This window comes from Danio rerio, chromosome 8, assembly GCF_049306965.1.
Source record: "Danio rerio strain Tuebingen ecotype United States chromosome 8, GRCz12tu, whole genome shotgun sequence".
Lineage (NCBI taxonomy): Eukaryota > Metazoa > Chordata > Actinopteri > Cypriniformes > Danionidae > Danio > Danio rerio.
This window is the reverse complement of record NC_133183.1, coordinates 4,962,079-4,983,111: the sequence shown is the minus strand read 5'-3', so window position 1 is coordinate 4,983,111 and position 21,033 is coordinate 4,962,079. Positions and strand designations below refer to the sequence as shown.

Genomic DNA, 21,033 nt, shown 5'->3' with positions numbered 1-21,033 from the left:
AAATATCATTTACTGTCATCATGACAAACATAATATAAATCAGTTATTAGAAATGACTTATTAAAACTATTATGATAAGAAATGTGTTGGAAAAAAAATCTCTCTGATAAACAGAAATTGGTGGGAAAAAACATACAGGGGGGGCTAATAATTCTGACTATAACTGTATATCGTTACTAGGATATGATATGACTAGCATACAAGTGCATAGTCAAAGCAAATATGTTGAAAGAAGGAACGAGAAAGTAAGAATGATCAAGGCACTGACCCGGAGCGCAGCGTCTCTGACGGAGAAACAGGAGGACAGTAAAGCCTCCAGCAGAACATCGATCTCAGGTTGTTCAGCGAGAGCACAGCCCTCCTGACCTCCAGCACTGCCACACAGAGCTGTCAGACAGCTGGATGCCAGAACCTGAGCACAAACACACATTACACAGAGACTACACACATAAAACACACACACGTTTCACATACACCAAACTACACAGACAATACACTGTTCTCACATTATACATGCACTACACAAACACTACACACACACACTATAAATTATGCATACACTACAAATACACACACTACGCATACGCTACAGATTACAAAGACTACGCAAACACTACAAAAACACTGTAAAAACAAAACAAACACACTATATGCATTGCACACACAACAGATTACAGTTCGAGGACAACCCATACACTTAATACACTTCATTAAACATGCACACAGACATCACCTATATGCTAAAAAATTGCAGGTTAACCTTGTATTTAATAACCAGGGCTTAACATAAACAACCGCCAACCCGCCAAATGTGGGTAGATTTCAACTCTGGCGGGTAAGACAGTCACTCCCACTAGCCACTTTGGCTGGTTGGAAATCATTTTTAAATTGTAGTTTACTTAAAAGCAGGGTTGGACTATAAGGATGACCCAATATGCGCGCAAATGTGATCTAAGAATCGAGAAACAGCACGAATAACAAAAATAATTGCATTCCCGCGAGCAATAAAAAGCAGGTGAATCCCGAATGAGAGGATGATCAGTCGCGCTAACAGCTGATGTGATGCGCGTGACTGTTTAAAGCGCGTGCGCGCTCCTGTTTCTTTGCTTGAAGCAACCGTGCCTGAAACACAACTGTGATCAGTTCTCTTTCATATAGAACAGACAAAAAGTGATATTAATGCACCCACAGTCCTGCTGCTTTCAAGAGCTCCAACTGTGTGTTTTTGTAAGCAGCACCGGTTGCTTTTGCTTTGAACAGATTATCAATTGGCCTTAACCGTGTGCATGTGATCACCCTTTCATTATCACACAGTATGTTTTTCACCTAAGTTTTTTGCAAAAGTTAATGTCAAGCCCTGGTAAAAACTTATTTATGATTTTAACTAACTTAATTTGATTACAATGCAATAATGTGCACCTTTTGTAAAGCTGCTTTGAGACAATAATTATTGTAAAAAGCGCTCTACAAATACACTTGGACTGAATTTAACATACACTACAAACACACACTACAGATACTATACTTAAACTGGTAACACTTTACAATAAGTTTCATTAGTTAATGCATTTACTAACATGAACTGATCATGAACAAGAAACGTACAGCATTTATTAATTACAATTGAACATTTACTAATGCATTATTAACTTATTAACATCCAAGTCCATGTTTGTTAACATTAGTTAATGCACCATAAGTTAACATGAACTAACGATGAACTGTATTTTCATTAACTAACGTTAACTAACATGAACAAATACTGTGGTAAATGTGTTGTTCATTGTTTGTTCATGTTAGTAAATGCATTAATTAACATTAACAAATGAACCTTATTGTAAAGTGTGACCCTTAAAGTTATATGCCCATACATTATACACCACCCACACGCACAGACCCGACCTACACGCACAGACACACACAAACAGACACACACACACACACACACACACACACACACACACACACACACACACACACACACACACACACACACACACACACACACACACACACACACACACACACACACACACACACACACAAACACAAACACACAGACAGACAGACAGACACAGACACAGAGTTTTGTCTACCTGAAGGCGAGGAGTGGACGTCCCGATCACTTTGGTCAGCAGCTGCAGCATACTGACCCTCGGCAGCAGCTCTGGGCCATTCTGGACACAAACACAGGACCAACAATTATACAACTAATCATATTCAGACATAGACAGAAATACCAGAGACATCCACATATGACACTTTATTGGTTGGAAATCTTCTTATAATAGCAGGCACACAAAGCATACAGAAATTAAAAGAAAAAATTTAAATAATAATTATAACAAATAATAATAATAATTGTAATTTCGGGTCTACGCTACTACCACTAATAACAATGGGTCGTTATCAATAAGACTCTTATCAGGGGATACAATTTTTTTGCCGTTAATCTATTCTCAAAGTTGGGTTGGGAGCAGGGTCTATTCTACACAAGCTATGATGACTTTTACCTTGATATTTTAGAGCGGATGTATACCTGACTGGTGAGCCGTTTGACAAACCAGTGCCCTTCTGAATCAAATCAGCAGGATGCCCTTCTGGATCTTTCACTTAGTTCGAAGAAACACTGACTACGCTTACATGGACATCTGTAATCTACTTTTTTGCCTTAACAGACAATAATATAATTAAGTTGTTTACTTAAAGTGCTTTCATGTAAGAGTTTCCTGTAATTTTGGGGGACTGCAGTTTGGCAGATTCACTTTCACTCATGAACAATTCATTCATGCCCCCATGATAAAACTGGGGTATTAGACGCAAATAAGGAGTAAGGACTGGTGAGAGTGTTATGGAATTTAATAACGTACGCCAAATGGAAAGAAAAAAACTTGTGTGTGGATCTTGTCGGAAAATATGGCGAAAAGTCCTTCATGATGGTAATAGTTTGATCGCGGTGTTAACTTTAATAATGCCACTAATATCTGCATACTCCACATGTCTTAATTCCATTTCTGTTTAGTTCAGTTATGACTTTAGTCGGATTAAGGTGATCAAAAATTGCTGTTTAGAGCTTATGTACGACTACAGTTCCACATTCATGTTTAACTGAATAAACAGTTAGTAGACACAAGCACATCTTATTGAACATTTATTTTCATCCCCAATTATCACAGTAGAACAGTTTCTCAAGCAGTTTGTGATGCATTTTGGAAACAGGAGATGAGCACTTGGTCTAATGCGCCACCTGGCTTGAGTTTTCAAAGACTTAGACTTAGTCTTAGACTTATTATTTGGGTAGCACACATATTCTGAATGCCTTCGGCACAATTCAAATGAGCCATTTAAGTCTTGATTAATCTAAATCAATTCCAGGATTACAGTGAAATTAATCTTGATTATTAACATTTTCATTTTTTGCTATATTATAAAAAATTATTATTTTGTTTCATATTTAAATTTAATAACTAAAACTGGTATATCTGATCTTGTTGTTGCAAGTATGTATGTTGTTAAACTAAATTATTATAATTATATAATATTAATAATATAGTTAATTATATATATGTGTGTGTATGTGTGTTTGTTATATTATATACATAATAAAAACATTTTAACTATTAATTTAGTTCAACAACATACATACTTACAACAACAGGATCAGACATACCAGTTTTAGTTATTTAATTTAAATATGAAACAAAATAATAATATTTTATTATTATAACAAATAATAATAATAATAATAATATTTATAACAAATAATAATAACAATATTTATTAGTAGTAGTAGTAGGCATAGCTTAGAACTGAAATTACAAATATTTTAATACACAATCAAATTCACAGAATTAAATCCCAATATATATTCAGGTCAAAATAATCTGAAAGACTTCAGTAAATGCAGAGTTGATCATTTACATCTTGTCATTTACCATACGCTTCAATCCAAAGCACCTTACAAATGAGGCATTTAGTGATTCAACGTGAAGAGTTCAAGTGTTTGCGGAAGAGATGGGTTTTGAGTTGGCATTTGAATGATAGCAGTGAATCCGCAGTCCTCATGGGAACAGAAAGATCATCACATCAAAACTCTGCATCTAGTTAATTTTAGAAGCGTACCTCATCTATGAAGGTGTCGGTGGTGTCGTCCTGCGCCCGCAGCTGTGCGTGTGTGTTGATGACCTGCAGCGCTCGCGTCATCATGAGCTCAGACTCCTCTGAGGATCCGCTGCTCTGACTCAACACAGCCTGCAGCAGCGGGAAACAGAAGGAGAACGCTGGAGCCGACAACACCAGCACATCTGATCCTGGAGAACACACACACAAACACACATCAGCACAACTGTGGACGCAAGAGGAAGCTATCTGAAAGAGATGTCCGGGTGAGTTATGGTGTGGAGAAGCCCCAAAAAAGGGTACCACTCAGACTGTTGCATGCACAGAGCGAAGCATAGAAGTGGGTTAGTGGTGGTTTGGGTTGCAAATCATGGCATTCCCTCGGCCCAACACTGGTGCTAGATGAACACTGGGTAGGACTACCCAATCATTGTGCGGGACCATGTGCACCCAATGACTCAAACATTGTATCCTGAAGGAGGTGCCGTGTATCAGTATGATAATGCACCAATACACACAGCAAGAATGATGACATGGTAGTTTAATGAACATTAAAGTGAAGCTGAACATCCCTCATGGCCTGCACAGTGACCAGACCAAAATATTATTGAGCCACTTTGGAGTGTTTTGGACAATGAGTCAGAAAACGTTTCCCTCCACCAGCATTATGTAGTGACCTGCCTTTGATTTAAGAATAAATCAAATATTAAGGCTCCGTTTTGTGTCTAAATTTTACGCCTTGTGGCAAGTAGCCATGTAATAAGCTGAGTAAAGTACATCTTGGTGGTTGTTTTTGCATAATAAAGCAAATGAAGTGCTCCACTTCATGTCGGGCTGCTGATAAACCTGTTGGGATTTATTCTGTGATAACAACTGCCCAGAGTGAAGCATGGGAGTGGATCAGTGGTGGTTTAAGTTGCAAATCATAGGATTCCCCAGGTCCAATACTTGTGCTAGATGAGCACTGGGAAGGACTACCCAATCATTCTGGAGGACCATGTGCACCCAATGGCTCAAACATTTTATCCTGAAGACAGTGCCATGTATAAGGATGATAGTGCACCACTACACACAGCAAGACTAATGATATGGTAGTTTAATGAACATGAAAGTGAAGTTGAACATCTCTCATGGCCTGCACAGTGACCAGATCTAAATATTATTGAGCCACTTTGGGGTGTTTTGGAGGAGTGAGTCAGGAAATGTTTCCCTCCACCAGCATTATGCAGTGACCTGCCATTGGTTTAAAGGGCCATGAAACCCCCTCGTTTCAGCAGGGTGTTTTCACACCTCTACTTTCGAAAAAGTCAGAAAAGTGGGCGTGTCCAGCTCTGTTTAGGGGGAAGTGTCGGAGGAACTAAAGTGGGATGGTGTGGGAGTGTCTATTTGTGCACGCGCGAGTTTCAGAGTCAAAATACACACCCACACAGGCAGGAGAAAGCGATGGTGTTTAACCTACATGGACATCTGTAGTCGAATTATTTGCTGAATAAATGTTGGACTTTAACTGCAGTTTGGCTCTTTCATTCAGGGAATTCATTCATGCCCCTCGCGACAAACGAGGTATTTGATTCGAGGAACTGCTCTAAGCGTGTATTTTTCATGCAATGTTTGATACCGCACGGCGAATGAGAGAAAAAAAACTCCGCATTTCCCGGAAACTTAGACGCACACGGCAGGTAGCGTCAGAAAGCCGCGTGTGTTATTCCGGTCACTAAATGCGGTGCTAACATTTCTGCACTCAGTGCTATAGTTAACTTAATTCGATACGAGCAAACTGAATAAACAAAGAGCACTGGACGCTCACTTACCAAATCTGTAGAGACAGGACAATCACCAGCAACTAGAGCCGCGTCTTTATGGAGAGAATACTACAAGCAAATCCAGATTTCAGCGTTTGCAGATGAGAACAGCTCTCAGGTAAACAATAATCCTCCTTAGACACGTAAGTTATTGTTGTCGAGCGTCGCGTACACTGTTAATCCACACGTGATCCAGATAAGCTCTCACAGAGAGAAAATGAAAATGAAACTTAACTGCAGCAAACTATAAAAGCAACACTTCATGCTTGTTTTGCCAACACAACGTGGCGTCTTTGTGGCGTAAACACAGTGACACAAATGAATATTAATGAAGTTGCACAATAGAGCGCGCTGATTGGTTTGAACCAAGCCTTACTCATGCATTAATGTATCACACTGTAAGACGTAATAAGACACACTCTGGCACAGACGTCCAGTCTGCACGCTGGAATACAGGCTATTATGTCATGACCGTGACGCAGCTTCAAAAATTCGTTTCAAACCGGAAGTACGAATTTGCTTGAAATAACGCAAAAACAACCAATTTACACTTTTTAGTGAAATATAGGTGTCCTAAAAGTGTTTTTAGCAGTGTGGGACACATATACGACTGTCAAAAGCTCAAAAAATGTGTTTTGGTGTTTCGTGACCCTTTAAGAATTAATGAACTATTAAGGCTCAGTTTAGTGTCTAAATTTTACACTTTGTGGCAAGTAGCCATGTAATAAGCTGAATAAAGTACATCCTGGTGGTTGTTTTTACATAATAAAGCTCTTAAAAAGTCTAATGCAACAGTGCTCCACTTTGTGTCGGGCTACTGATAAGCTTTTTGGGATTTATTCTGTGATAACAACTGCCTGTATGTACTATAAACATTGCTTAAAGGGATAGTTCACCCAAAAATAAAAATTTTATCAGAATTTACTCACCTGTTACTCATTTCAAACCTTTATGAGTTTCTCCCATCTGTTAAACATTAAAGAAACCTGTAACCATTGACTTTCATAGTATATGTTTTTCTAACTTTGGAAGTCACTGGTTACAGGTTTTCAGCTTTATTGAAAATGTCTGCTTCTGTGTTCAGAGGAAAGAAACTAAAGTTTGGATCCACTTGAGGCTGAGTAAATGGTAAATTTAAATTTTTGGGTGAACTACCCCTTTAAGGCTTGTTATATCTGCACTATAAAGTCCTCAAACCTGTTGTGATGTAGTTTAGGAAAGCGATCTGTCAGTGTGTGTGTTTTTCACCTGTTTTGCCGTCTCTTTGGTGCAGCAGTGAGATGGTTCGCTGTGTCGCTGTGTTCAGGTCTTCCTGGGCCCAGGCTGGATCCAAATCACACTCTGGCTTCAGCAGACGCAAGGTCACATGACCCACCAGAACCGCTAAAAATCAACACAGACATTTGAGTCACATTCACACGACACCAAACCTTAAAAAATAACAAGAGTAAATTGCAATATAAACCAACATAAAGGTTGCACTTGCATACACTTAACATACAAATAGACTTCATTGAACATCAACACAAACATCACCTTTATACTATAGAACTATGCCTATTTACAACTACTTTAGCGGTTAAAAGCTATTAGTTACTTGTTAATTAGTTCAAGTTATTAGCAACTAATACATTTTTATGGTAACTATTAACTAGGGATGCACCGATAAGGATTTTTTTGGCCGATATCGATAACCGATAACTCTTCAGACTTGAAGGTCGATAGCCGATATGTATATGCCGATAATTATAAATATTTCAAAATGTTATACTTTTCAACAGCAAACTTCATAAAAGATTGAACTGCTCTTATGAACTGAATAGTCTTTAGTAAAAACAAAAAAGCTATATTTTCAAAACTGCAAGGTGATATTATTGACCTATATTCACAATTTCACATAAATCAGCAAGCAAAAAATTAACTATTTACTTTTCTTTAAAGCAAATTAACATGCAACTTGACTGTTTTATAACAATAATAGGTTAAATAACAAAATGGGATTTAATTAACATGCAAGTTAAATATATTTTAAATAAAATGAAAATGAAAGAGCTAAGGACTGAAACGAGCTCAAACGTTCTTGAATCAAACGTGGTACAGTGATGTACACATGTACAAATATGTCATGTCAGAAAAAGCTTTTTTAGAGGTGTTTTGACAGTTTAGAGCCACCGTACAAACAAAAAGCTGAATACTGACTGTATTATTTTAGAAAATGAGACATAGATTCATCCTATTTGGCGTTTTTGAATCAGACTCTGCTTGTCAATCAGACAACACTTCTATGTTCGTCCTTGCAGTCAATAGCGGGAAAAATTGTCAATGAAAAGTTTATGATAAACCGATGCGAGTTTAACTAAAGAGCGCAGATTTGCCCTAGGAGTCAGATTTTGATACAAAACCTGAGCATTGAGCAGATGACTTCACAGACAAACACAGAGCATAATATAAAGACAGCACGTGGCGGTGAGTTGAGAGCCCCTATGCTGGATTCAGTGACTGGCGCATCTCTCCACGGTGCTGCTATGAAGGCTGTCAGATCAGATTTTGTGTGTGTGTGTGCGGTGAAAGCCCTCACGCATGCTCGTTATAATCAATATGAATATTCCGATCAAATAGAATACAATTTTACATCAACAACACATGGCAAACAACGCGTTGATAATAACAAATAACCATATTGGATTACAAACAACCCAACAAGTTGTTTAGCATGTGTGCATCGCCGCTGTTATGTTTACAGATGTCATATTTTTCCTGAGGTGATTTAAAGCACAATGACACTCAATCAAACATATCTACAATGATAAGGAACATGGTTACTTACTGGGTTATTATTGCACAGCAATAATACATGAAGAAAGGACGGACTTTGAAGGAATAAACAATGTGAGGAGAGATCCATTACAGTGCACTGGGCAAGTCTAGACAAGTTCCGCTTACACATTTGCAAGGCAGGCAGGTCTGTACAATTACATAATTTATCCGCTTAAAGATATCAGCCTAATTTAGACATCGATAACGATCATTTTAAAAATAGCATTTATCGGCCGCCGATATATCGTGCATCCCTACTAATAACCTTAACTTTTTCTGATTTTGATTGTAATGCAATAATGTGCACCTCTTGCGAAGCTGCTTTGAATCAATAATTATAGAGAAAAGCGCTATACAAATAAAGTTGAATTAAATGCGACTCACCCAGCTGGTGCAGTTCTTTAGGCATTAGAGTGACACCGATCTGCAGAAACACACGCTTTATCAACGAAGCGGCCAGAGGAGACTGCAGGAGTGGCAGGAGAACCTGCACCAGTGCTGGAAGGTGCATCCAGATGAGCGGAGGACGACGAGCCAGAGCGGCTTCCAGCAAACCCACAGCACACTGCAGCTCCATGTCCAGCTGACAGAACACACACACAAACACACACAAAATAGCAGATCAGCGCTTTGATCAGCGCAGCTCAGACCATCACTGCTGCTGCTGTATGAGCTCTCACCTCTTGCAGACGCTTGCGGATAGTAGACTCTTTCTCCAGCTGGATCTGCATCATCTCCTTCTGTTTGCTAGTCAGCTGGATCTCCTCTTTGATGCCCTTCTTCTTCTTGATCTCCTAAAACACAAACACTTTCCAAAATAAAACACGTTTGGCCTGAAAAGCTACGAGAGATAGTAAACCATGCTTTTATAACTTCACACTTACAGAGTCTTAGATTTATAACATCGCCAAATCTCAGGGAGCTCGAAATCCTCAAAAATGGTTGCAAATATGACCACGTCACCCCATTTTACCCTACTTTTCTTTAAAGCAAATTAACATGCAACTTGACTGTTGCATAAAAATAGTAGGTTAAATAACAAAATGTGTGTGTGTGTGTGTGTGTGTGTGCGCGCGGTGACAGCTCTCACGCCTGCTCGTTCTAATCAATATGAATATTCCGATCAATCTACGAATACAATCTTACATCAACAACACATGGCTAGCATGGCAAGTGTGTTTGTGATCTCCTAAAACACAAACACACAACACACAAACACACTTTCCAAAATAAAACACACTTTTCAAAATAAAACACACTTTAAAAAATAAAACATGTTTGGCCTGAAACGTTACGAGAGATAGTAAACCATGCTTTTATAACTTCATACTTACAGATTCTTAGTTTTATAACATCGGCAAGTCTCAGGGAGCTCGAAATCTTCAAAAATGGTTGCAAATATGACCACGTCACCCCATTTTACCCTTCATTAGCCGCATTTTCACTGTCGGGCCAGTGCGAGCCAGTGCTTTTATCAGGCCAGGCCAATCACCCGCGAGGTTGAGCAGTAAGACTGAAATCATGTCGCGTTTCCACTGTTGGACTAGTAGCTTGCAGCGTGTCAGGCAAACCCCGCCTCCAAAACGTCCCCCAAATCAAACGTCACACAACCCGCTCACTTCAGCAGGAATCAGGCAGATAAAGCACAGCATTGCATCATCACGAAACCATTAAAATGAAGACAACCGGAACAAACAAATGACACGTTACTGTACAGCAGTACATTATATGTCTATACTAGGGATGGGAAGATTAACCGATATGTATCGATACGCGATCATGCGCGTGCACGATGCGAGTGCATCGGTTGAGCAGCAGAGGATGAATGAAATTTTGGAAGCAAATCGAGATGCATCGGTTTTTGCGAGATGCATCGATTTTTCCGAGATACAGCTTATATTTTTAATATAGAATGTATTTTTTATTTATTAACAAGTGTTGTCAACCTGTTTTTGGCGCATAATTTAATCGACCTACATAAAGTAAGCCTTAGCAACGGATTTGCGGATGTGTACACTTTCACTACAACTCAGTGTATCAGGTGTGCGGATGAAGCTAGTGGTGCGCCCTCAGAAAGCGCGAGAAGCAAAACAAACATATTCCCCACTGAGTTTTAAATCTAAAGTATGGCAAGCAACATTATGGATTTAAGGATGGACGACATGACAGGACAGATGCAATTTGCAAAATGTGCCGCGCATCTGTAAAATACGCGGGCAGTACGACTAATCTGATATCTCACTTGAAGCGGCGCCACGGTGTTGTTGTGGAAGCATCTTCCAGTGTTTCTGCATCCCCGGCTTTCGCACTGCTTCAACCAGCTCCAAAAGTGTTGAGAAAAGCATTGCAAGTTTTTTTTCCATGCGCAACAGTTCTGCTCGCTCTACGCCAATAACGAATGCTATTGCATTGTTCATCTGCAAAGATATTCAGCCTAGTGTCACGGAGAACGAAGGTTTTAAACACCTCCTCCTGTTAATTTTTATTTAATTATAATAATAATATTAATAATAATAATGATAAAAATAATGGGTGTCACGGTGGCACAGTGGGTAGTTTGACCACCTCACAGCAAGAAGATTGCTGGTTTGTTATATTTTTATTAGCCTGTTGTTTACAGTGACAGTGATGTTTCAAAGCAGCATAACACTGCTAGTTCACAACCTTAAGTTTTGAATAATCAGTGGCAAAATATATCTTTGTAAAACTTGTTTTCATAGTTGAAAAGTTAAATCACAATTCTTGTTGTGCAATGCTAAATTTATTTATGTTGAAAGAGTGCAAATATATACATATTTTTTTTAATATATATTGCACTTATACATTCTGTTTATCTTGAAAATACTTAAATAATATGTGCTATATGTTCTAAAATGGCCCTCTACTGTAAACTGACACTCTGGCTCTGAGAGAAGAGCCAGTTTGTAAAAAAAAGTCTTGGTTTTGCTTGGTTTATAAATAATCAAACTCATTCAATGGCACAGCATCCTCTTTCACATCATCTCATAAACTTGATCTAATTAGTTAGTGCTGAAATATCGCATCGTATCGTGATATGGGTGTGAATCGTATCGTGTTGCATCGCAATATGTCACAAATGTATCGCTAATATATCGGATCGTATTCTTTGTATCGAGATGCGTATCGGATCGGCATTATAGCTTAGATGCCCAACCCTAGTCAATACACACAGGCCAGTGTGTTTTCATTCGTTATATTTGTTCACTCACCGACCGACTGTTGGCATCGTGCATCGAGTGCATCTACTAGCCGGGCTTCCAGCTAACTCTATCAAACCTCTTCAGCTGCTTCAGAACGCAGCAGCACGGGTGGTTTCTAATGAACCTAAACGAGCACATGTCACTCCGCTAGTCATCCGTTTGCACTGGCTGCCAGTTGCTGCTCGCATCAAATTCAAAGCTCTGATGTTTGCTTACAAAGCGACTTCTGGCTTTGCTCCTTCTTATCTGCTCTCACTTCTGCAGATTTATGTGACCTCCTGAAACTTACGTTCTGTGAATGAATGTCGCCTCATGGTTCCATCCCAAAGAGGGAAGAAATCACTTCTTCGCTTTGGCCCAATCAGGCACCGGAAGTAACAGTGGAGACGCGACTGGCCTTGGCTCACCCTGGCTCGCTCACTTTAGGCACGATTGTGGAAATGCGACTATTCGCTATTGACAGTCCATTTCAAGACTGAGTTCAAAATTATTTTATTTGTGTTATATATACATCTATAACAATTCCAGAAGGCCTTGTAATTTTAATGCATGTATGCAATTGCATTTTTAAGATTTTGAAGAGTAAAAAACTTACATACAGCACCTTTAAAGCTAAACACTGACAGTTCAGTTCACATGACATTATACTATAACCCAAAATGCAATGAAGCTACACTCCACTGCCACTTTTGCTTATTGTATGATCACACTGTTCTGAAAATGAAGATATTTAAGGTACAATTTTTTTTAATGATTGAAATCATTGATGACATCAATTCTGTATAGATGAAACTTATTTTTTTAAGATGTTCAAAAGTACTTGCGTTAAAACAAGTTGTATACACAGAGCTCTGTAGATCATCGTAAGCTAGAAAGTAAAGACAAACTTTGACACATAAAACCTAGTCAGAAAATGTTCAGCGCTCAAAAAGCTTTGAGTTTAAAATGTTCTGTATAGGGTAATAAATCTCGGTGGTTGCTTGGCTACTGAAGATGGTTGCTATGCAGTTGTTAAGGTATTGTAAGTGGTTACATAAAGCCTAAAACATCTCATTCCCTTCTCCGGCCCCGTTTACACTAGTGCGTTTAATTTTAAAACTGATTTAAGATCAAAAACGATCCGCGTCCACACTAGCGTTTCTAAACATATCGCCGCCCCTGCTACGCCAAATAAAAAGGCATCTGACGTGACCATTCGCACACTCTTTGCATGCGTGTTCAAGCATAAACAGGAAGCATGTGTCTCGCTCGGCATTTGGTTGTTAGTCAACAAACGGCGGTTGAACAATGAACGCGATGGCAAAGAAAGCAAGAGAAATAGTTTTGTGGACAGACGACGAGGTCGAGTTGTTACTAAACGTAACAAATAAAAAACTGCACAATGGTGCCTAAAACAGAAAATAGTGCAAACAACGCTCCCATTTCTGTGTCCATGTTGTTGTTTACAGTGAAGGCAGGTACGCTGTGTTCCGGTAGCGTTAAAGCCATGTGTTAAAGTCATGTGACAGGTGCTTGACGAATAAGAGAAGGATACGCAATGAAACAAAATCCCCAATCAGATAGCGAATCTCAGCAGCCACACCTCTGTTTTCAGATGTCTCCGTTTTCCCCCATCCACACTGAGGCCCCGTTTACACTAATGCGTTTTAGTTTGAAAACGCATAAGTTTTGCTACGGTTACGCCAACCGTCCACACTACGCCGGAGTTCTCGAGCGCCGAAAACGGAGCGTTTCGAAAACGCTGGAGAGGCCGTTTTCATTTTGAAACGCTGCTGCTCCGTCTCAGTGTGGATGATGGAAAACGGAGACATCTGAAAACGGAGGCGGGGCTGCAGACGTTCGCCTCTCTGATTGGGGCTTTTCCTGAATATTAAGTAGCCTAACACACAGTTCAGTCCTGAATCTTCTCCGTGTAAGTTCAGACTTCGCAAGTTTGATCAAGGCTGCAGTCTCTTCTTCTCAGTTTGATATGGAAAAGCAGACTATACCGAGGACACGGGTAAATCTTCAAAGGGAACAGTGTACTTTATAACTTCATTCACATCACCCTGGCTTCGTTGTTTCACTTTCTCAACAATAAAATGTAAACATGATTTAAGGAACTGCCTATTTTCATTTTAATATTAGCAACTTAGACAGCAGACATGTTGAGGCGCCGTGCTGTATGAGCGTCATCTTCACTGTCTGGATATTTATAACAAAACGGAGCCGATAACAACTGCCTCCTTTCAATTTCAGTGAAAATACGAAACACAGCCTCTCTTTTGCTGAGTATCAGTTTTAAGAATCGATAATGGCCATTTTAAAAGTATAACATACAATAAGTTTATACATTATAGGAAATAAAGGCAAGCGATCAGTCAATATACAGAATGTACGTGGTTACATTAATCATTAACTTATCTTTGCGCTCAGCCAAAACACGTTACCTGAGAACAAGTAATAGATTCCAATGCCCAAAGTCAGGGAATATGTCGTTAGATAAAGACAACAAGATGAATGAAATATCCCGTTTAATAAATATAGTGAGATTAGATCCAGCGGGAGATGCTTGATGAGAAGTCCGACTAGCAGAGCTCTCATCTGGGTACATGGGCTGCAGCGCTTGCCCGAGAGCGTCTGTGTGGTCACGTGATGTGCGTTTTCAGCGTTTTGGTGTGGACGGAGAGCAGTTCAGAAACGCTGGGTAAAACGCGAGTGTGGACGCGGATCGTTTTCATTCTAAAACGCCGTTTTAAAACTAAAACGTACTAGTGTAAACGGGGCCTGAGTCAGAGCAGCAGCGTTTCAGAATGAAAAAGGCCTCTCCAGCATTTCCAAAATGCCCCGTATTCTGTGCTCGAAAACTCTGGCGGAGTGTGGACAGATGGCGTAACCGTAGCAAAACTTATGTGTTTTCAAACTAAAATGCATTCGTGTAAACGAGGCCTCTGTGTTAGTGGTTCATCAGTCATGTAGTTCTCACCTCCTGAAGCTCCAGTTCAATGATCTGCTCTTTGAAGGAATACGCTTTATTCTCTCTCTTCATGTTGCCTTTCTTTGTGCTCTCCTGCTGTGCACTGACAAAACAACACAACAGGGTTTACACTACACTTGCAGACCAAACACACACACACACGTGTGAATCTCCATTCAAGACTGAAGATGTCCATTCATGCTGACTTTACCTCATAATGATGCTCTTGTCGTAAAGTTCTCCCTCTGGAGTTTGCATGATTGCGTATTCCTGACGCGTCACCAGACTCAGTGCAGGATTGGACAATCGCTGAGTCACGTGATCCATGACCCGCGGCAGCAGTTTGTTGGGAGACAGCAGAGACAGAGAACCGACAGCATTCTGAACAGCCTACAGAGAGAGAGACGCAACGTCAAGCAGAAATACAACACACGACACTCATGAAAGGCATTAAAAATGTCTTTTCAGTGACGTTGATATATCTGGTTATCAAAAAAAAAATCAAGTAAAAAGAATAAAGGATATTTTTATGATACAACTTTCATTCATTCATCTTCTTTTCGGCTTAGTCCCTTTATCAATCAGGGGTCACCACAGCGGAATGAAACATCAACTTATCCAGCATAATTTTTACGCAGCTGATGCCCTTCCAGCTGCAACCCAACACTGGGAAACATCCATATACTCTTGCATTCACACACATACACTACGGACAATACAACTTATCAAAATTCCCCTACAGCGCATGTGTTTGGACTGAGGAGGACCCCGGAGCACCCGGAGGAAACCCACACCAACACGGGGAGAACATGCAAACTCCACATAGAGATGCCAACTGACCCAGCCAGGGCTCAAGCCAGAGACCTTCTTGCTGTGAGGCGATTGTTAATTACATTTTATTTTAATATGATGTACTTATTGGACTTATATTGGAAAATATAATTTATTGCAGTGATGCAAAGATGAATTTTGAGTCTTAAGCATCGCAGGATCCTCGTGAAATCATACTAATATACTGATCTGATGGCTTAGTAAAGTCTAAAATTATGAAAAAATATCCATGTTGGACACCCGTTGAGGCTGCTTAATAAATTAATAATTAATTAATAATTAATTCACATTGTAGAACAAACAACACTATTTGTACACATTTAACACACACACACACATTTATTTTACTTTTGAATTTGCACATAATATTGCTGTACATAAAATATTGTCTATAGTAATATACCTGTAAATTCATTTGTGAATTTGTGTGAGTGTACACTACCTGACAAAAGTCTTGTCGCCTATTCAAGTTTTATGAACAACAAATATTAACTTGACTTCAAGTTGATCATTTGGTATCAGAAGTGGCTTATATAAAAGGCAAAGGCCTCTAGATCAGGGGTCAACAAACTTGTTCCTGGAGGGCCGGTGTCCTGCAGATTTTAGCTCCAACCCTAATCAAGCACACCTGAACAAGCTAATTAAGCTCTTACTAGGTATACTTGAAACACCCAGGCAGGTGTGTTGAGGCAAGTTGGAGCTAAACCCTGCAGTGACACCGTCCCTCCAGGACCTAGATTGGTGACCCCTGTTCTAGATTATGCTCGTTACCAAAACAAAATATGATTATCCCTTGATTTTTAATGATTTCATTAGGACAGTAAGGTCTGACTTTGCTTAGACAAAGTCTTGTCACTGAACAGAAATAATGTGCAGTATAGAATATAAAGTCCTGCTGCAGTGGAGACAGAATGAATATTGTGTCTGACTCCATCATGAGCTTGGAGGACTGCATCCATACATCTCTGACATGACTCAAATCACTTTTTAGTAAAGTCATCTGGTATGGCAAAGAAAGCGATCCTGCAGGACTCCCAGAGTTCAAGACTCTTTGGATTCATCTTCAATCCCTCCATCTTACCCCAGACATGTTTAATAATGTTCATGTCTGGAGACTGGGCTGGACTATCCTGTAGCACCTTGACCTTCTTTGCTTTCAGGAGCTTTGATATGGAGGCTGAAGTATGAGGAGGAGCGCTATCCTGCTGGAGAATTTGCCCTCTCCTGTGGTTTGTAATGTAATGGGCAACACAAATGTCTTGATACCTCAGGCTGTTGATGTTGCTGTCCACTCTGCAGATCTCTCGCACGCCCCCATACTGAATCTAACCCCAAACCATGATTTTTCCTTCACCAAACTTGACTTATTTCTGTGAGAATCTTGGGTCCATGCGAGTATTAGTAATGTGTTTACAGTACTTGTGATGATTGGGATGCAGTTCAACAGATTCATCAAAAAAAATCGACCTTCTGCCACTTTTCCAAAGGATCAACTAGAAGTCAAGTTATTATTTTGTTGCTCTTACAACTGAGATCAACGACAAGACTTTTGTATCTATATCTATATATTTTTAATAGTATATATTTATTTCCCATCAATTTATTTGTTATTTTTTAAATTGCTTTATCATCTGTGTTTTGTCATTTTGTTGTACTGTGGAGGTTCTGTCACAAAAATGTATCATATGTGTAAACATACCTAGCGATAAACCTTTCTGATTCTGATGAATATATTTCTGGAAACTGTGACGCACTATAATTCAAAAACTTTTGATTATTGCCCATTTTAAAAATACCAGCACATTGATTCCCATTTAAAAGTGGTATTTACAATGTTACAAATCATTTCAAGTTTGAATAAATAATGTTTATTTTACATTTTTAAATTTTAAACATTTTACTCAGTGAATGCTGAAAAAATATCACATTTTTCTTGGAAAATAATAAACTATAAAAATCAACTGATGATAACTGAGAAGCACCACTAATAACACATCATGATTTAGCACAATTTATATACTGTAGTTCTTTATATTTATATATACTGTAATTCGATCTACACAGTTTTTCTGCTCCAATAAACCGATCATTAATCAGCCCAAGAGACTTCTCTCTTTACTAGTCAAATGTTTCAAATAGCTGTTGTTGTTGTTTTTTTGTTTTTTTTTTGTTTTTTTTTTGAGTAAATGAGTTTGAATCTGAAATGTGTCCAACATTACTAATGCCAATGGGACATTTTAACGCACCTGATTGTCTGTGTTGGCTTCCAGCAGGCGAGGTAGAATCACTTCCAGATGTTTGTCGATGAATTGAGCAGCGTCCAGCTTCATAGCAGACAGCAGAGAAGACCACAGCTCAGACCGGACAGCCACTGAAACACACACACAGCCTGATTAACATACACTGGTATGTTCTAGTGATGGGAATCTTTAGGGACTTCATGTTCTGATTCGATTCCTAAACGATTCTTAAACTACATTTCCCTATTTCTACAGCTGCACAAATACATCTTTCCAACTCTACAATTTAACCAGAATTATAGATTCAATGATTTTGTTTATGACTGGAATGTGTGTGTGAGAGTGTTAATTTAGTAACAAATCTATATCCAGGATGAACAAGCTCTTACTGTAACATTGAAACACCCCATTACAAAGAGCAATAATAAAAAACAAATTGAATACCAAAAACTTTTCATTTTTACTTTATATCATTACCCTTTTAACGAAGAAATGTCTTCAAAGCTAAAATGTTTATATAAAATTTATAATTTTTCATTTATAGAATATTCCAGTACAGATTCATCAACTTAAGGCTGATTTATACTTCTGTGTCAAGCGCACGCATATGCTATGGCGCAGCCTACACGTTGTCGCATAGTCCTACGCCATGGCCATCGCCGACGTGCACCTCTCAAAAAATGTAACTACACGTCGCAACGATACGTATCGGAAGCTCTGTGATTGGTCAGCTTGGTAGCGCTGACGAGTCTGGGCGGGACCGAGAGCCGCACGAACGGCGCAAGCCAGATGAAGCAATTGTTTACAAGTGTGGAGTCCCGTGAAGGAGCTCCGGAAGGAAAGTTTTGTTTTGTGTTTACCTCATAGCTAAAGTTTGCCAGTTCCTGCCTTAAAATCAGCGAGTTTGAGCCACTTGTACATTCAGAAAGTGTTCAGGAAAAGCAAAACACCAGCGAAGGAACTCGACACAGAGGAACATTTACACCTCACTGCCAACTAGCGTTTCGGAAGTGTTAATGCAGACCAACAGAGACAGCGCCGAAGTATTAATGCACAGCTATGGGCGTTGCATGCGCCGTGGGTTACGCCGGTCACTTGATGTAGAAGTATAAACCAGGCTTTAGAGTGAAACGCACCGATAGAGGGATGATGGGTAACGATGAGAATCTCCAGGGCCAGTTTTTCTGTCTCATCCGGGGCGTTCCACTGGGCCGCAACTGAGCAGATGACACTCAAAGCCTCCTGCAGGACCCGCGGAGACACATACGAGCGGCCCGTCTCAGTCAGCTCACCCGTCTCTGTGTACAGCACGTCTGCGGGCAGAATCTGAGACCACAGACAGAAACATGAGCACATTCAGGACACAGAAACACTGTTCATTCGTTGCTGAATTTCAGGTGGGAGGTTTTATTTAAATATCTAGAAGGTGAACCCTTCATCTTCAGAAAAGGTTTTATTGTTATTTTTTTATTAGTTGATTTCTGCATCAGCACTAAAACAAGTCATTCCTACAATTCTGTAAGCGCCACCTGCTGGCAGAGAGTACATTTGAGTCTGTCATATAATAGTTATTTATACATGCATGTTATGTAGCATAAAATGACAAAGCTATGGTCCAATCATTGTTTACACTTTATATTTTCAAATAAACTTTTTTCATTCAAAATAAACGTAAAAAAATATATAAAAAAATTTTCATCAATAAATCAATCAATATTGTTACATCAATAAGTTCATCCTGCACCTTGTGTTTGTTAATAACTACACGCAGTTCTGCCAGAAGGCCGTGGGCCAGACTGGATCCACCCAGCGAAGACAGGAGCTTCTTCACAGTTTGCTGAGCGCGTTTGCGAACGGGCCACAGACGGGACAGCAGCGGCATCACTGTGGCCTGATGGTACATCCTGAGGACAGCAGACAGAACACTTTCAGTCAACACACATGAAGTAAAGGTTTGACTTAACAGTGAAAAACTTCACAATCTACATGACTGTGCACTGTCAAAAATATCTGTATTTCCTGATTCACCAGTGTTTTCCATTTATTTACGGTTGTGAATAGCCGCAGTTTAACCAAGGGAATTTTATTCACATTTTAGTTGTTTAAAATAATATAATGCCTGTAAAAAATAATATCTAGAGAAATAAGTCTGTGACATAACAGGAAATGTGCTGGCGGTTTATTACAAGGTTTTTGTAGCATAATATACAACACCAACCTAGACAACATATCCCTTCAAACTATTCAAAATGTTCATAAAAGTCACTTTTTCCAACTTTCCAAGGTTAGAATTTGCTGGAAGAATGATCAAGATATCATAATGCAATTTAAATCATAAACAGGGGAAAATAAATAAAAACATGAATCACAAAATACGGAAAACTGCTGATTTACAGATATTTTTTACAGTGTATGATTAAAAATATTGAAAATATTTCATTAAAATGTGCTCATTTTCTGTCTGATGTAACTTCAATTCTAAATTAATTTAATTCTAATTAAATGATAATATTCTCTGAAATAGTTTACTGTATTTGTCAGTGTGATCAATATTAGCTACCTAAAAATATTTGTTCTTCTGCTGAAATAAAACCCTTCTGTAGGTATAGTTTAGCCTTTGCAACAAACTGAAATAAACTGTAATAACTAGGGATGCCACAGTTCTCAATATAATATTGAACCGTTTGGTACAACCTCCACGGTTCAATACGCGCTTGTGAATTGCAGTTTTCTCGGTTTTGTGTTTTAATAATTTATGTGCGTTTCATATCTCCCTGAATTGACTGTGTGTGCCTCTAAATCCATGAGCTGAGATGAGAAAACTGCTCCCCGCGAGTAAATATCCAATCACTATGTTCTAAAGTTAGGGGGCGCTTGACCATCATTACACACTCTAACATGGCGAGCGGCGGTGAAGTGAGGCTGAGGCAACAGTACAAGGAAGCGCCGGCGAAGTGAGGCAACAGTACGAGAAAGCGCTGGCGTCTTTCAAATCTGCGGTGTGAGGACATTGATGGTTACATTAATGGTTTTGCCAGTAAGTATAA

The 21,033-nt window shown here is 39.2% G+C and overlaps 1 protein-coding gene across 2 annotated transcripts in view; it reads right to left on the bottom strand.

Annotated features, from left to right (window-relative positions):
- The window catches only part of gcn1 (GCN1 activator of EIF2AK4), a 779,792-nt gene that overhangs the window by 724,967 nt on the left and 33,792 nt on the right, over positions 1 to 21,033 (bottom strand). For both annotated transcript variants that reach the window (XR_012384057.1, XM_073910032.1), the window contains exons 18-28: positions 19,731 to 19,890; positions 19,123 to 19,312; positions 17,993 to 18,117; positions 15,127 to 15,305; positions 14,925 to 15,018; positions 9,419 to 9,532; positions 9,123 to 9,321; positions 7,170 to 7,304; positions 4,123 to 4,310; positions 2,097 to 2,177; positions 269 to 412 (exon numbers count right to left, since the gene is read on the bottom strand). Coding sequence is in view for 1 of the 2 variants with exons in the window: in XM_073910032.1 (XP_073766133.1) it covers positions 269 to 412; positions 2,097 to 2,177; positions 4,123 to 4,310; positions 7,170 to 7,304; positions 9,123 to 9,321; positions 9,419 to 9,532; positions 14,925 to 15,018; positions 15,127 to 15,305; positions 17,993 to 18,117; positions 19,123 to 19,312; positions 19,731 to 19,890 (1,609 nt within the window). In the remaining variant the exon portion in view is untranslated. The remainder of the gene's footprint in view (positions 1 to 268; positions 413 to 2,096; positions 2,178 to 4,122; positions 4,311 to 7,169; positions 7,305 to 9,122; positions 9,322 to 9,418; positions 9,533 to 14,924; positions 15,019 to 15,126; positions 15,306 to 17,992; positions 18,118 to 19,122; positions 19,313 to 19,730; positions 19,891 to 21,033) is intronic.